The 16,761-nt window shown below is 39.6% G+C and overlaps 1 protein-coding gene across 2 annotated transcripts in view; it reads right to left on the reverse strand.

The window, feature by feature from the left end:
- Window positions 1-16,761, reverse strand: part of DAPK2 (death associated protein kinase 2) — a 120,380-nt gene that overhangs the window by 25,048 nt on the left and 78,571 nt on the right. Inside the window, exons 4-10 of one of the 2 annotated variants that reach the window (XM_063449417.1) lie at window positions 14,288-14,426; window positions 13,025-13,154; window positions 11,542-11,590; window positions 11,390-11,416; window positions 9,928-10,080; window positions 7,880-7,925; window positions 5,773-6,507 (exon numbers count right to left, since the gene is read on the reverse strand). In XM_063449417.1, coding sequence (XP_063305487.1) covers window positions 5,863-6,507; window positions 7,880-7,925; window positions 9,928-10,080; window positions 11,390-11,416; window positions 11,542-11,590; window positions 13,025-13,154; window positions 14,288-14,426 — 1,189 coding nt within the window. In that variant the 3' untranslated portion in view covers window positions 5,773-5,862. Of the gene's footprint in view, window positions 1-5,772; window positions 6,508-7,879; window positions 7,926-9,927; window positions 10,081-11,389; window positions 11,417-11,541; window positions 11,591-13,024; window positions 13,155-14,287; window positions 14,427-16,761 lie in introns of those variants that run through there. The other variant, XM_063449418.1, reaches the window with a different exon arrangement.

Genomic DNA, 16,761 nt, shown 5'->3' on the forward strand with positions numbered 1-16,761 from the left:
TTCTAATTCCAGACTCTCTGTGTGCCTCTTTCTCTTCTCCCAGCCACTCTGTGTCTCTTTGTTCCCCTTCCCTTCTGTATGTCTCTTTGTCCCCCCAACAAACATTCTGTATGTCTCTTTGTCTCCCCCAGTCCCTATGTGTGTCTCTTTTCCCCTCTCACTGCTCCTCTGTGTCTCTTTCTCCCCTCTTCCCTGTGTCTCTCTCCCCCTCTATCTCTTTCTCCCCCTCTTTTCCCTGTGTCTCTCTCTCCCCCCTCTGTCTCTTTCTCTCCCCTTTCCCTGTCACTCTCTCTTCCCTGTGTCTCTCTCTCCCCCTGCGTCTCTTTATCCCCCTCCCCTGTGTCTCTCTCTTCCCCTCTCTGTCTCTTTCTGCCCCCACCCCCTGTGTGTCTCTCTACCCCTCTGTCTCTTTGCCCCCCCGTGTCTCTCTATTACACCTTTGTCTCTTTGTCCCCCCTCCCCCTGTGTCTCTTTCTCCCCCTACCCCTGTGTCAATGTCTACCCTTCACCAACCCCTAATGCTGACCTTGCTTGACAGTCTGTCTGACAGCACAGGAGGACTGAGGGAGAGGGCAGAGCGGAATATCATGCTCCCTCGCGGTTCCCATAATTCCCAGTATTGACACATCATAGAGTTTTTGGGAACTGCAAGGGAGCATGATAGTCTGCTCTGCCCTCTCCCTCAGTCCTCCTGTGCTGACAGCTGTACTGCTGTCAGTATCAGTGAGTGTGTCACCGGACCGGCTATTTGGCCACCCAGCCCGGCGGCACCACCATACACTATATGAGATGCGGCCGCTGGCCGCAAGGTAACTAACAGACGCGGCCGGCCCCCTCAGAGTGTTCCACTGGACCGGCCACCCAGCAGGACCTACATGCGGTCAGCGGCCGGGATATTATTGAAAACGGGCGCAGGGCTCCCTCTCTATAGGGAATTAGAGTTGTGCAGCCCCCAGGTGCAGCGACCCACCAGGAAATTTCCCAGTATCCCGGTGGGCATGTCCACCCCCTTATGTCATTATTAACCCCCACCCAAAGCCTATTGGTGGGGATGGTAGTGGGTGGACAATGGCATGTTTACCCTCTTCTTGTTTATTAAATAGACCCTACCCACTGCTTTTGGGTGGGGGCTGGTGGGTACAGTTTAGTGTTCAACTCTTTTAATACTCTGCTCATGTTTGAATAGAGGGTGACACAGTGAGATGTCCCCTCCCGGTTCTTATATTAATAGCTACCACCGATTAGTAATGGGGCAAGGTACGTATTAAGAATAGGAAAGGGATTTTCCTTCATATTGTACAACTAAATGCAAGAGAGAATGACATCTCAATATCTGCTTCATTATCCAACGAAAGGCACCAAGGAGAGGTGCACACTTGGAACCATCGGCAGGACTGCCCTGACTATTTCCACAATGCAATACACAAGTTCTCATGCTATTTTAAACAGACAGAGAGTGGCACGGCAGCTTGACAGAGAGGGCTTGGCTACATTAAGGCCCTTATATAAACCCGGGACAGCTGAGCCTTCATTACTCAGTTCTGTACTATTGCTGTGGACACTTGGCTGTCTATCAATTCCTGGTTTCCTGTTATATGACCTTTGGCTTGCCACCTCGCTTTTGAACCTCTTCTGCCTAGATATTTGAACCTTTGGACTGTCTGACCTTGCTATTTATCTTGCCATGTGGAATTTGCTTGCCTTGGACCCCTCTGCAACCATTTTACTTCCCAAAGTTACTGACTTTTTGGTTTCAAATTACCTAACCAATTTACCTGTATTACAAGACTTCTGAAAAAAAACCTATAAGCCAGTGGGTGTTAACAAGAGAACATCAGAAAAAGTAGTCCTTCCCTTTACGAAAGTGATGGGATCCCATGGGCCAACTAATAATCAGTATAGTGGGTTAAGGGGGTCAATAATTTGGTGGGAGCTGCCTAGAGCTCTTTCATCTTTAATCCATTCCCTGGTGCCATTGTTGGATGCATAATGTACAATAGGCCAAATGGTATTAAGCGTTGAGTTCACATGTTAAAGGTCCAGAGGATGTGCACATGTTCCTTGCCATATACACATGTCAAGGCGAAGGTTCTCTGCAAGTCTCCTGACGTGCACATTATGTTCTCTTCTCCAAGATAGTCGGACAAGAGGATCCCAATTGTTTCCAGATGCTTCATTTATGGCCATGGCTAACTGTACAAATCAAGTGTGTGTTTATGTGTGTATATATATATATATATATATATATATATATATATATATATATATATATTGTGACGAAACCAATCTCGCCACATTGTATTGGAGGAGCCTGGTTGCCCGCCTGCTGCCTTTGGACTATGGCCCTGGGAGATTGGGCCCTTTACAAACAGTATTCGGCCCTAACAGAGTGCATGTCACTCATTCTGGCCCTTTAAATACAGTGGGGCCATTCGGTACTTGCCCTGTGTGAGCAGTGATACCCCCCAGATAGCTATGCCATGGAGCCTATTCATATAATGAAAGACTATGGGAAAGACTTTGGCTCCATGGCAATTAAACTGTATTTGTGTGGTCTGCGTGCCATTCACCTAATAATGTGCACGCAGACCTGAGCTATCTGGGGATATGTTAAATGTCTGTGTTTAATGTATAAAATATGACTTTATGTATTTTAAAGAGTTTTATGTTGTTTTGCAACCATGTGGTTAATGGAGTCTGCCTCTAGTCCTGGATAATTAGATTTCTTCTCCAATTATCTCCAGGGCAGAAGGGAGGAAGCCAGGATGCATTGTGGGGATGTTTTACTTTTACTGTTTGAGCCAGGGGGAATAAAAGATACTTTTACTAACTTTTGAACCCCTGGTCTGATTCATGCCATTTTTTAATATGTTGTTCCCCTGAATGGATTGATTGTGGATATGTATTTTTATGTGAATGTGATGTATGGTTTTAAAGTTATGAAAGTTGTGTAAAAGTATATTTTGAACTGTACACATAATGGGATTAAGTGTCACACTAAGGGGAGGGGATGTGTGGGAGGTAACATCTATGTTATTGGTTATTTTATGCCTCCCCCTGGGTGTGGCCTGTATGTGTACTCATGTAATAAAAACCAGGCTGGGTGCCCAGCACCTCAGACCACTGCTTGACCCTCAACACGGAGCCTTGTCTCGTTCTTGGGGGGATTCACTGTATGCTGTTGGAGATTTGACTGCTAGGAGTGTAAGCTGATGTCTGCTTTTCCTATTCATCTGCTAGCAGCTATTCGTGAGGTTCCAGCTGGAGTGTTACCTTATTCACCTATATCCAGTTCGGGAGTTCTGATGTTCTGCAGTAGCTGTGCCTTTCTGAGAAAAGGGGATTATCGCCTAAACTGGGTTTTATCCCCTTTTGAGCGAAACGGTCCGTTACATATATAATATGATAAGGTGCACTCCTGGATTTGAAAAATATTAGATTTATTGTGCAAAAATAAAATAGAGGTTCAGTGGATCGACTTTTCGACGTCTCTGATCTTGAAAAAGACCGTGTATTGAAACGTCGATCCACTGAACCTCTATTTTTTTTTGGCAAAATAAATCTAATATTTTTCAAATCCAGGAGTGCACCTTATCATTACTCTATATTTATATCGCTGGTTGGCACCCTGGTACTTTTTCTATTTTTATACTTTGTATGGGTAGTGTGCCAAACCAATTTTGAATTGTATATATATATATATATAACCATATACATACACATACAGAAAGAAAGAGAGAGTAATACAGTATTGCCGTAGTGCAAACATATTTTCTACAGAGTGACGAAAATCAAAACAAGGTTAAAAAGACCATGTTTTCATGTTTCCAATTCAGCTCTTTCATTTAGAAAAGATATACCGGTATATATATATTTGATACGGCTTCCCTTTAAATGTAGTGTTTTAACCTTCCTCATATCAGAAGACTTGGAAGGACACTCTCTAAATTTAGACCTGGAATGGCCAGTGATGACATTCCTCCAGTCTGTATTTGGCTTCCTGTATGGAGCAGAATATTTAATGAACACAGACAATATCTATCTACAAAAATGCAAAGCACAGCAAATGGGGCAGGCGGAGGCAGGATAGGGGATGGACAAGCATGTGTCAATGTCATTATTAAATGAAAAATGTAAAGGAAGAAAGGCATATATTAAGCACTGTATTGTTATAGTATGAGGTCAAATGGAGATGCAGAAAAATTCAACCAGATGTTTCTTCACTTAACTATATGTGACGATGCACAGGGAGAGGGTTACAATATTGTATATCGTAGTTAGGCAAGTCATGACTTTAAGTTAGGAGCGTGGATGGGGAATAATTTCAGACAGTAGATTTAGCAACAATGTATAATGTCAGTCAGTGGCTGCAAGTTTAGTAAGATATTTTCATGAAGATCACAAAAGTGACACATACATGGTTATTCGATAAAGTCCGAATGGCCCGTTACCAAATGGGACAAAACCATTTGCTGCCATACCAGGGCACATGAACTGCAAACCCCTGACATTGTTCATAGCATGTAAACTGAAAGAGCCTGGATTTGCTCCAAATTCCCGCAGGACCAAAAGCTACCGGACAAATGAAATATGTCTAGGATGGGATTTTAATAATCCAAACTATTTGCCTGCTGACTGCTAGAAAAAAAAAAGAAAGTATGATCCCCCCCTCATAGGCGTTTTCCCCATTTTTATTTCTTACTTTTAACACTCACACCACTAAGGTTTTTTTTAACAATCTACAAGCAAAATTCAGGGTTCCGTGAATAACCCTAAAAAAATTCAATATTAAATTTACCTTTTCAAAAATTACCGGTAAAACAGCACATTGAATGCAATATCTCAAAAGTGTCTCATAAAGTTCTCATAAAAAAACCCATTATGGAACAGGATAAAATAAACAGACTACAAATAAAAAAAGAATTGCAAGGTTTTAGCTGTGAAGAAAGAATCAAAAATGATTACACAGGGGAAAAAATTCATTTCAAAGGGAAGATGAAAACATTGCAAAACTATATAATGTGCATATGTATATACATACACATATCTATTGGGTGACCTCTTCATTAACAGGATTGTACAAAGACGTGTACCCATTTAGACAAGAGGAAAAGAGATTTTACCAACAGCAAAGAGTTAATGCAAAAAAGTACAATGGAGATAAGTAATTCTCTACATAGTGAAGTTTTCAATAAAAGTTTATTGATTCCTTTAAACTAGGGTTAGATGAGCTGTTTCTGAAGTCAGTAGGGGCATGCTATTGGCCAAATGTATTCTCACCATATCTCTCAGAAACAAAAAACTCATATGCTTATATATCCTATAACAATAATGGGGGGAAAATCGTCCTCCCACAACAAACGGCCAATCTGATTATATTAAGGAACGATATGGAGAATGGGAAGATATAACTGATAAGACATTTACCATACTCAGAGAAAATAATAATAATAATAATAATAATATATATATATATATATATATATATATATAAAGATCAGGGACTTTAAAAATGTTGCAACTTGCTTAAAAATGTTCCCTCCACTCTCCAAGTTAAGATGAATACCTCTGTAAGACCTGGCTTAACTAGCACCATATGTTAACTTTGCCAGAATTCACATAATAATAAATATGCATGTTGTAAAAATATTAGGAACATAATTTTTAAAATAGATCTGTTACCATTTAATCCTCAGTTATATCTATATCCTCTAATCATATATACATATTCACTGTTCTACAGAATTCAAAAATAGGAAATCCTTTATTAGTTTAAGTCTAAGCAGTTACTTAGGCTTAAGCAGTTACTGCTTAAAAATTCATCAGGCTTTATTTTAATTATGCCTTTCCACAGAGGACCTATTAGATCTTGGAGTCTGTAATTCGAAGATTAAGCCCTTCCAGAAGGTCTTCACTGCATGACCGATTCAGAAGATCCATAAATGATTCACTCAGGTCTCTGTTCAACACAGAAGCAAAGTTTCCCCCACAAAATCCTGTGTCACCCTCATGGAATCCATCTACTAAATTTTGGATCCATTTCAGATCTTCAGACAGTTCCTTGCTGAGGTTATCATAGCGAGACTGCAGGTCAGAGTATCTCCCACAGATGTTTCCAAGGTTGGATCCCACCAAGCGCACGTCTTGTTGAAAATTCCTCTTCATGGACTCCACTTTACGGCACTCGTAGCGGAGCTGGGAAAGCTCATGTCTAACATTTTCATTCTCCTCCTTGTACCAGGTTTCCTTTTCGTTGTATATGGAGATGAGGGCCTCAACATCTTCTTGAAGTGAGTCATTATTTGTTGCCAGAGTGCTGTATCTTTTTTCGGCAGTGGAGATGTCTTCCACAACCCTAGCAAAACGCTCAAAATTGATGTAAGTGTTGTTGGGTGGCATGCTTGAGTGAGATTTCATTGTATATTCCTTCAATCTCTTGGCTTTAAGCCTCCGCATGTCCGTTCTTTTGGTATCATGGATTTTGTTTTCCTCTTTGGACTGAAGGGTCTTCAGACAGGAGAGTAGGATGTTAATGGTCAGATATGCTAACAATTTCTGGACACTCAGTGCACAAACGCATGCCAAGTAGATTCCAAACTACACGTGCTGTACCATACAGTTACAAAACCACACTTTTTATGTTACTTAAGAGCTGTGGTAGGAAATGCACACAATTGCACACAATGCAGAAACTTGTGCAGTGTTATTACTTAGTATTTGTGTTAATCAGATATGACAGGAACCGTCTAAGCATCAATATCACTTCATCTTAATGAAACTATTCGGGACACAAATTATATATGTGAATATAATTGATTTATTTAATTTAAAAATATGTATTTAATATAAAAACAAGTATATATATATGAATTGTATTTATTTAAAGTGTTCCTTAAAGGTATACACATTCCCGGCAAGTATGTCTGACTCTAACATCTTCTGAGTTTTATATATTTAACCATTCTTGAGTACATTTACCATGCAACACTAAAAGGGAAGCTATAGGGGTGGATATTTACTTTGCTTTAATGCATGTGTGTAGCATAAAAAAAAAATAATGATACTCACATCTTCATTCATCTCATTAGCACCAAATTCCTGGTCTCTCGTCCTCCCCCAGTCAGTTCCCCGTTTGAAGTGCGCTTGAACCAGAAACTGTTGGATGCAGCTCACCTAATCCAAGGTTTTCCAAGAACTAACAGGGTTTTTCACTAACGTGACAGTTTCGGGAATTCAAAGTGAATTCACAGTTAAGTAGCAGAATTGAAATCATAGCTGACTTGGAGAATTTGGCTATTTTGGCCTTGAATCTGAAATTCACATTGAATTCCCGACAATTCTCCCTTTAGTGGATAACCCTGAGAATGTGTGCACTAGGCAGTAGGCGCACGTCTATGACCTCATTCTATTGAACAGGAACTACTTGTGCATATGTACGGCAGATGTGGAAGCATGCCGTTCAATCGAAAACACTTGATGACAACCACATGCACAAGGATTTGGAAGTTCTCAGTGACTGATATACTTGAACATGAATCTTCTACTGATATTTAAAAAAAAAAAAACTATTTGGACACCCTATAGATTTCAATGGTTGCCAGATGTACATGCAGTAAGGATAAAAGTACAGCTATACATGTCTTGGCAGTTGATTTACCAGTTTATGATGGTTTATGGGTCCAGCTAGTATTTGTTTGGGCAGCAGCGTAGATATAACAGCCAGGATGAATATCTGAATTATTGAATATGAATTGCATGACTGTAAGTTCAGATTAGAACGTAGAACAAGTGACCAGAGATTATTACTAGAATGTTACTACACTTCACACTCATCGCTATAGCACTCGCATGCATCTTACAAGCTGGTTTTAGTACTCACCATGATCCAAACATGGGACAAGGCATCCTGGATAGAGAGACGCTTCCTGAAATGAAGAGCAGGAAACGTTTACAGAGATTCCAAACAATGCTGGAATTCACATTTAAATGAATTTAGGTAAAAAAAAAAAAACCCAAAAAAAACACCTTATAAATTTGACATGCACATATTAAAAAAGTTTATAATGAATTAAGCAAAAAAAAAAAAAATGAAAATATCATAATAAACTAGATAAATGCAAGATACCGGCAGAACATAAGAGTTTTTAGTTTTTGTAAAAGTTACAAAATAGGAGCAAAATTAGCAGCAGCATAATCAACCAAAGTCATTTGAGGAAATTCAGTTATTCAGTTTGGATGAAATTCCCTATTTTGAATATATAAATATTTATCCAAATTGAAAAAAAGTACACTCTAATTTTTTTCTTGAAGCAACCACATCCTGTCCATTAGATGCTACTTTAAGTGTATGATGCTAAAATAATTTTTTAAAAATTGATTTTTTGGCAAAGTCCCGCAAGTTGGACATCTCTGTGTGGCAGGTCACTTTCAGGCCCTCCCGGCACTGACAAGGACGCCCTCATTCTATGCTCCTAGTTCAATTAAGATCTGGACAACTGTTAGCCTACATTAAATTAGCCTACATTAAATCGTTGTTTAAATTTTTAATACAAGACAAAACAGGGAGAGGCATGTAGATGGCATCATACACTCTCCATGAACAATTAGCGACTATGGCCCCACGGGTTGTTAGCAAATGGGAAGAGGCTTTGGGGGTTAACTTTTGGCAGAATATCTGTGATCTAGTACACTGTGCAATTTCTAGCAAGGTACAGGAGTCAGCCTACAAGTTGCTCATATTTTGGTACAGGAACCCCCGAGTCTTACACTTCATGAATCTCTCAATAGATGATTGAGGCTGATGCTGCAGTGCAGCCACGTTTTCCCTCATTCACATATGGTGGGAGTGCTACATCATTATCAAACAGTTCACCTCCATTTCTGCTGGCCCTGATGTTGTTGCACAATACGCCCATCTGTTTCGAAGCCTATAAAAACTCACTCACAACCCAAAACCTCAACAAAGCTAAAGAGATGACCCCACTATTCAGGAGGCAGTCTACCCCACCACCCCTATCCTTATGCTTTCTCCAGACAGAGGAGCTACACGCCATTGAGGAGCTGTTTTTCAGCACCGCGAGATGTACGTAAACATATTTGGCCATATGAACGCACTGGCTCCTGATAATCTAGAGTTCCAAGCCTTACTACCCTGACCCCGACATATAGCTGGAAAACTAAACTTAGGCACAAGTGGTGAGGATTGTCTGCCCCCACCCCTTATTAAGTACAATATTCTCCGTTGTATCTTGAGGTGTCTCCCCAGGGCAATCACAAGATTGTATTGACTTGTTGCCAACTGCACTAGTAGTATCGTATCCCCATATTTTTGTTTTGTTTTTATGATGCCATCTACATGCCTCTACCTGTTTATGTAATATACTGAAAATGTTATAACATTTGATTCACAACAAAAAAATATATATATATTTTACATAAATTGTGTAATTATGCTAATAAACATGGTTGAACATTCTCCAGGTTTCAATAATAGGTTTTAACACATTTTTTTTTTGCATGTAGTAGTAGATTAGGGCCACGTAATAAAAGTGGCTTATGTATTGGACATACGGGTCTACTCTTTTGTATTTTGTGAATCATAGCAAGTCATCAGGTTTAAAAACCCGGGAACTGAAGTGAATGAAGATGCAATTCCCAGTTACGGGAAATGTATTCACTTTTAGTAGGATGGACAAAACATCTCTTTAATATAGAAAATATACAAACACTCCCTGAAGGGTTATTAGTCATGCATTTATTCCAGTGTCGTAATCTTATTCAAAGAGACAAAGTATGTTTATTTTTGTAGAGAATCTGTATTTTAAAAAGGGTAGTAGCTCTGCTGTGAATGAATTGTCTCTAGTCCTGGACTTGCGTTCCATATAACTGTTTGTTTAGCTGTTTCTGTTGTCTGTTCTAACCTCTCACCTTGTGTCCTGTACCAGAAGTTTTGAAATAAAATCTTTGGCCAGATCACTGGTGTGGCTGAAAAACTCTTCATCAAACTCATAGTTGACAGCAGTAATGTTAGACAGAGTTTCCTGTTTGTTCTCTCCTAGGAAGGGAGATGCTCCGCTTAGCCTGAGAATGTAAGACGATAAAAATGGAAAGGAGTCACACGGAAGACAATGGCAGTAGAATACACAGGAATCCGTATAGCTTCAACCACCCACCACAACTACACAGAATGGTATTTGCAGTATACACTGCAATGCAATCTAGAAAACACACGATTAAAAGACCCATCAAGACATTATGATGGGAATTTAAGGATGAAGGTCTCTGTACAAAATGTCTGTGATCATGTGGACACAGCAACTTAGAATCCCAGCAATTTCTTGCTCCATATTCAATTTTTGTCACTTTGCTCCTCACTGCCATCCCAGCTGTTTCCTTATATTGGTCTTCAGGTTAGGTCCTGATCTTTTACCAATCTGGTTTCTAGATGCTACGTCCATTATGGTTCTGACCTGCTGCAGATTTGCTTCTGTCTTTCTGGTTCTGTTCCGCCCTAAGAATGCTGCCTAGGGTCGCCATCTTTTCATCTTTCCTATTGTTAAAATGTTGTTAAGGTGTTGGACTTACTGTCAGGCTATGACCTAAGCTTTGAAATATAATTTATGTGTCTTGACAAGTGAATATTAGGAGGGCTTTCAAACCCTGCAGTTCAACTGCCTTCAATAGATTCTGATGATATAGGTCCATTACTCCAGCTGCCTAGACCTAGAACTGTAGATGTATGTCTATTGATTTTTATTTTCATTTATTATTAATCCGATATTAGATTCCCAAGTTGAAGGTGATCATCTTCTGAGCCACACTTCTCCAAAGGGCCCCCACTCTCTTCCTTCCCCTTTCATTTTGTCATGAGATTGACAGGGGTATACTCGTAGTCCATTATATTTGGGGCAAATTATCTCGAGCTCCAAAGCACAAATAGACAAAAGTGAAGTGGAAAGGTAGGATTAACGCCACCGACTGGATATTGGGGAAAAGGTAAAACTGCTGACCTGATGTAAAAATATTAATGTAAAGAACAGGAAAGTCACCGTTCTGATGATATGTCAGCCCTAATAAATCTGGACTGTGATTATGATTAATACAACCTCTGGACTTCTAAATTTGAGATTATAGAGACTTTCTGTTTGCAAGAAATGTTACAAGATGCAAGTTTTCAACATTTAACTGAGCTATGCAAACGGACAATTTTAATGGAAATTATGCACACGTCAATAAGTTCATCCTCGTTATTAAAGTATATATATATTTTTAAAAATAGACATTTATTTTAATTAACAGCAAGCAGTTTGTGATATGTTGGCACTGTACTGTTAATAATAATTGTAATAATTATTTCGGTTATTCAGTGACAGACACGCTCGATACTCACAATATGTAGGTGATCACTCCAATGCTCCTAAAATAGAAAGTTACGTTAATATTGTACATGAAACACCTCTACATCCAGTGCTATTCAGTGCGGGGTTAACTCTTGCCCTCCTGGTGAAGGAAAGAGTCAGAGTCAACTACAGGGAGACTCACCACATGTCTGCTGCCAGTCCCAGAGGCTCATAATTCACAATTTCAGGAGCTGAAACAGAAACAGTATAGCATTAAAAACGATGGATACGGGATAAATGTGTGTGTTTTCTTTCTATCTATATAGCGGATATCTATTTTTAAAGCACAGGAATGTTTTCATTAGTTCAACATTAGGCAGTGACTTGTTCATAAATTCAGAGATTTTTCGCTAAATAGGGAACAGTCGGGAGTCAAAATGTAAGCCAGTAGATGAGTTAGAAAAAAGACTATTTTGAATCAGGCAACTTTTAGTGATTAACCCAAATTCTTTAGCAATTTTTTTCGATTTGAAAAGTTTCTATTGATTTTTCAAAGGAAGGGTGGGGGAGGGGGGGGGAGTGTACAGAAAGGAAAAGGGGGGAGGGGGGAGAGCATAAAGGTGCAAAACATCACATATGTACAATAACATTGGGTACATAGTCCGAGCACTTAAGAGTAGTTTTACATTAACAGGTACATTTTGTTCAACGACAACATATATGTAGTTGATCGGTATGGATGTGGGTAGGAAAACTAGGCGTTCGTTAGGAGGTGCCTTGACCAGTTAAGTATTCTTACAAGGTGTTGTACGGTCCCGAAGATGACATAGTTCAATGGTTACAAACTCAGCCTTTAACCCCTGATCTCCACGTGTCCCATGTCGACCAAGCATTCGATATTAGTTTTGTTTTTTGGAATAGATAGGGGAAATGATGCTCATAGGAGCCTTGTTTATCGAGTTCCTTAAAGAGGTTCTTAAGGGAGGGGGTCGTGTTGGACTTCCAGTCTCTGGAATGTTACGTTGGGCTATGAGTGCTATGTGCATAATTAGCTTGATTACGTGTTGTGGCAGGGAATGAGGTAAATCAAGGAGGAGATAGGTACTCGGTGAGAAGGTGTGCTCTACATTTTTTTTAAAAAAGGCGATGGATCTCCATGCATGTTTACATTGCAGCACTAAGTCTGCCTACAGTGGATGAGTTTCCTACATCCAAACGGACCTTTGGTCCGTTATCTGACGCTGGACGTCCTCACGCTCTGCATTAAGAAATCCAGCGTCAGATTTTTCCCCATAGGAGAGCATTGATTCAATGGTTTCCTATGGGGAGGTCTAATGTGTGCAGCATTTGCCGCGCATGCGCATTGGCGCTGGCTCGTCGTGGGACAGAGGAGGAACAGCCGCGACCTAGCACTGAGGGACATTGGCGCTGGTGAAAGGTAAGTAAATAAAGGGACTTTAGCCATCTTTTTACCGCATTGGGGGGAGGCAGAGGAAGCTATAGTGCCAAGTATACAGCTTTGTATTCCTGGCACTTATAGTATCCCTTTAATAACATTCTCCACATGTTCCTTTATTTATTTGATCACTGAGTAATGAAGTTATTTTTCTAAGGATAAGGGAACTCAACCCTTTCATGACAGAAGGGTTTTAAACAGATTTTCTGCGAGAAGTGTCCGTACCCACCTACAAACTCCGGTGTCCCAAAAATATTCTTGAACTCCACTCCATCTTCTATTTTGTGAGCTAAGCCGAAATCGATCAGCTTTATATGAGGCACAGGAATACTTTTATCCAAGAGCATAATGTTTTCTGGCTGACAGAAAAAAAAAATAAGAAAGAACATGTGAAATGTACACGGTAATATGCACAGCACTGGATGATTCTGCTACATAGACAATCAGCCCTTCTATGGGGAAAATACAGTATAGGTAACTAGGTCAAACTTAATTTTTATTACAAAACCTTCCAGTACTTATAGGGTTAACATATGTCCTAAAATTCACTATGCGCCCGCATTGCGCTGCACCTTTAAAACCAGTTGAGGCCACACTGACAACCTGCAGGCAGCTCCTATTAATTTCTATGAAAGAAAGCTCTACATTTTCTCTAAGATAATACATCTGTAAGCTATCTGATATAGTGCATACACTGTATTTAAAAAAGAGATGGGTTGGAGCTATGGCATAGTGCACCCACCTTCTCCAATAAGAAATCTCTGATCAAAAGTATATTTAAAGGGTCACTCCAATCACCATGACCCCTTTCTGCTTTTTGAAGTGGTTATGGTGGTAGGAGTCTGGATGTGCAGTGTTTCAGCTTTAAACGCTGCACAACCAGAGATATTTGCACTTGTGTGCCAGGGGCTGGTTACATCCCCCGGCACACATGACATAAACAGCCTAGAACTCTTTTCTGGACTGTCTGATTGTCAATTCTGTGCATATTTTACGCCTGCTGTCAGCGCGCACAGCACACTGGTGTCCAATGCTTTCTGCTTCTCCCTTGCCGCCAGAGCTTGTTTCTCCCAATCCCATCCTCTGCTCCTCCCTTCGCCTGCTCAGAGCACGCATGCACACTTCAAAGGCAATATTATATATCTTTTTTGTTAAATTATATATGACAGTTAAATACAAGCCTTTGATTAGACCTCCGCACAGCTCCTTTGACGTCACAAGGGGCGTGCAGAGCAGCGCCAAGAACTTCGCCCGGTGCTGGATTAAGATAAGTAAAACCTATTTGAAATGTTTTTCTTCTGTGAATTTTAGGAGGAACTTAAAGAATAATGCCCAAAAGAACATTATTCTAAGAAAAGAAAAAAAAAAGGTTTGGTGTAACCCTGTAAACTGTAAACATGCAAAACATGTACAGCTTAGAATTCTCTTTAACAAAATCTACAAACAATATTTTGATCCTTTTTTGTAAGGACTGATTCCCATATTTTATTACCTTTAAGTCAAAGTGGGCAATCTTTCGGGTGTGCAGGTAGTTAACTCCTCCCAGGATCTGCTTGATGAACCTCGTTGCCTCTTCTTCACTTAACGACTCTTTCTGAGCCAAGAAATCAAAGAGCTCACCTCCGGAAACCCTGTACAGATACAATGTAAAAAGTCACTGATACGGTAAATTCTCTGCGAAAATTCCATATTTATACATCAGATATGGGTTATCGACTAAGACAGAAATTGTGGAGAGAATGGCACAGGGATATAAAATTTTAGTTAAAATTGTCACGCTAGCCTTATAGATGAAATGTAGATTTATCTTCCCAATTTGGATACTTTGGCCAAAAATGTTCCATGATTTTGTTCATTCTACGCCATTTACAGTTGAGTGAATACCCCTTTAGTAATATTGCACCCTCCACAATGTATTTTAAGGCACTTGTGACATCACGGTCAGTGGGTCATATTACTCCCGTTGTATCCATTAAACTTGTCATTGTCACCTGGTCACACAGCACCTATGTGAAAATGATGATTTGATAGAAAGAAAAAAAAAAAGAAACAGTCATATATCTAATTCTGTCATGAGTCATTCTGTCAATGTTCTCATGAGACATTCTGTGTGGATTCGACCAGCAATTGGCTAGTGGAGAAAATCCCAATTTAATTCATAGACCCGGAGAATGAAACGAGTTTTTTTTTTTCACTTCCAGAAATCCTATGTGATATTGCCGGTAATTCACTTTGCTGTTTCTTGAAACTAAACCTTGAAAGTAAAGTTCATTAATCTGTGGCATATGTTCCCTGCGCGAACGTTTTTAAAGAACTATTTAAGAAATAGAAGGGATACAGATATTAAATCCACTCAATAAAATGTTAGGCAGCTCTGGATCAAGAGCTTCATGGTCCTTGAGTTGAAAAGTATGCTGGGCGTAATTAAGAAATATTATTTATGTTTCCGGTCTCTTGTGCCTACAGGAGCATGTGTTTGACCTATTTTCAATCATATTTTAAAACCATTCCCATATGTATTTTCAAGCATAAAGAACAAAAATATAAACAGGTTTTGCCTGCAGGAAGAGGCACAGAAAAACTTACTTGTTGAGCAACGGGGCACAGTGGGGTTACTGACCGAACTATAACGGCATAGGGCACAGGAAATCCATCCTTTTGACCATGTGGCTCATATAATTTCCAATAGACTTAAAGCAGAGGGACGAACCTTCGTCCTGTATGCAGGGAGGCACATTTAGGCCCTCCAGCTCTTAATCAGGGTACATATCAGATCCAGATTAGTATATACTGAGCTAAGTTTTCAAGACTTACCACTTTAGATAACATTAAGGTTCAACTCAAAAAGTCCTAATTGCTAGCTCATTTTGCAGTGTCCAAATGGGTTAACCCTTTATGTACACACAAATACAGCTGCTGATGTGTTAATTAAAGCTGGAGGCTCATAGTTTCTGGGAAAGACACCAGCCTGCAAGCAGGGTTCTATTACATCCTTTTGTTAGCAAAATAACCAGCTTCCATAACAATGTAACCAGTCCCATATTTATATTGTGAGTGACTCGGGAGGTTGTACATCAAAGAACTCACGGACGGAGGTGGGTAAACAACAGAATGCGACACTTGTCTGGCTACAACCCGTTCATCTAGCCAAGTAAATAACCACTAAACTAACTATACCAGAGCAAAATTCACAGTCATATTAGCTACATCTTGGCTGTCGATGTAAACGATTACCCAGTAAATCTCAAAAGCCTAAACAAATTTATAAACAGGTAGGAGTAATATCTAAAATTTTCAAAACTGATATAATCTCAAAATGTTAGGGAAAAAAAAAAAATTCTGACAAATATCAATGCAGGTGGGTAATCACGAATAGAGGAAACCTAAAAAAGGCAAGCCAAAAATGTGAAAAATTCTTCAAATCTGCGTTTTTGGCTTCAAATCTGCAATTACCTTGCCAATTCTACACAATTCCTAGTTAAGATAATCGACGGATTCGGTATAACTGATGTGAATTCCCTGGAATTGTTTTGACCTGATAGATAAAGTGCACAGTGATTAAAACACAAGTTTGTTAAGAAATGCTTTATATAGTGCTACTATTAATATGATATAAAGGTGTTGATTTTCAGTTTTTTATATTACTAACATTGAAGGCTAATTAAAGCCCCCATGTCCTGCCCTGTTAATATACAGAACGTCTATGTTTAGAGGAAGTGAAGAGTCTGCAATATCCTCCTGGTTAACCACACACGCAACATATAATATCTTCATATACTGACACATTTCAGACACTAGCCATCGTTTTTCACATTTTCTTGTTATAGTTGAGACACCTAAGAATTATTCACTGACCATCAAATTGTAGCGAGTTTTTAAACTGAATTGCAACATTTAGGCCAGGGGTAGGCAACCATCGGCACGCAAGATGTTGTGGACTACATCCCCCATAATGCTCTTACACCC

Source organism: Pelobates fuscus, chromosome 3 (assembly GCF_036172605.1).
Source record: "Pelobates fuscus isolate aPelFus1 chromosome 3, aPelFus1.pri, whole genome shotgun sequence".
NCBI lineage: Eukaryota > Metazoa > Chordata > Amphibia > Anura > Pelobatidae > Pelobates > Pelobates fuscus.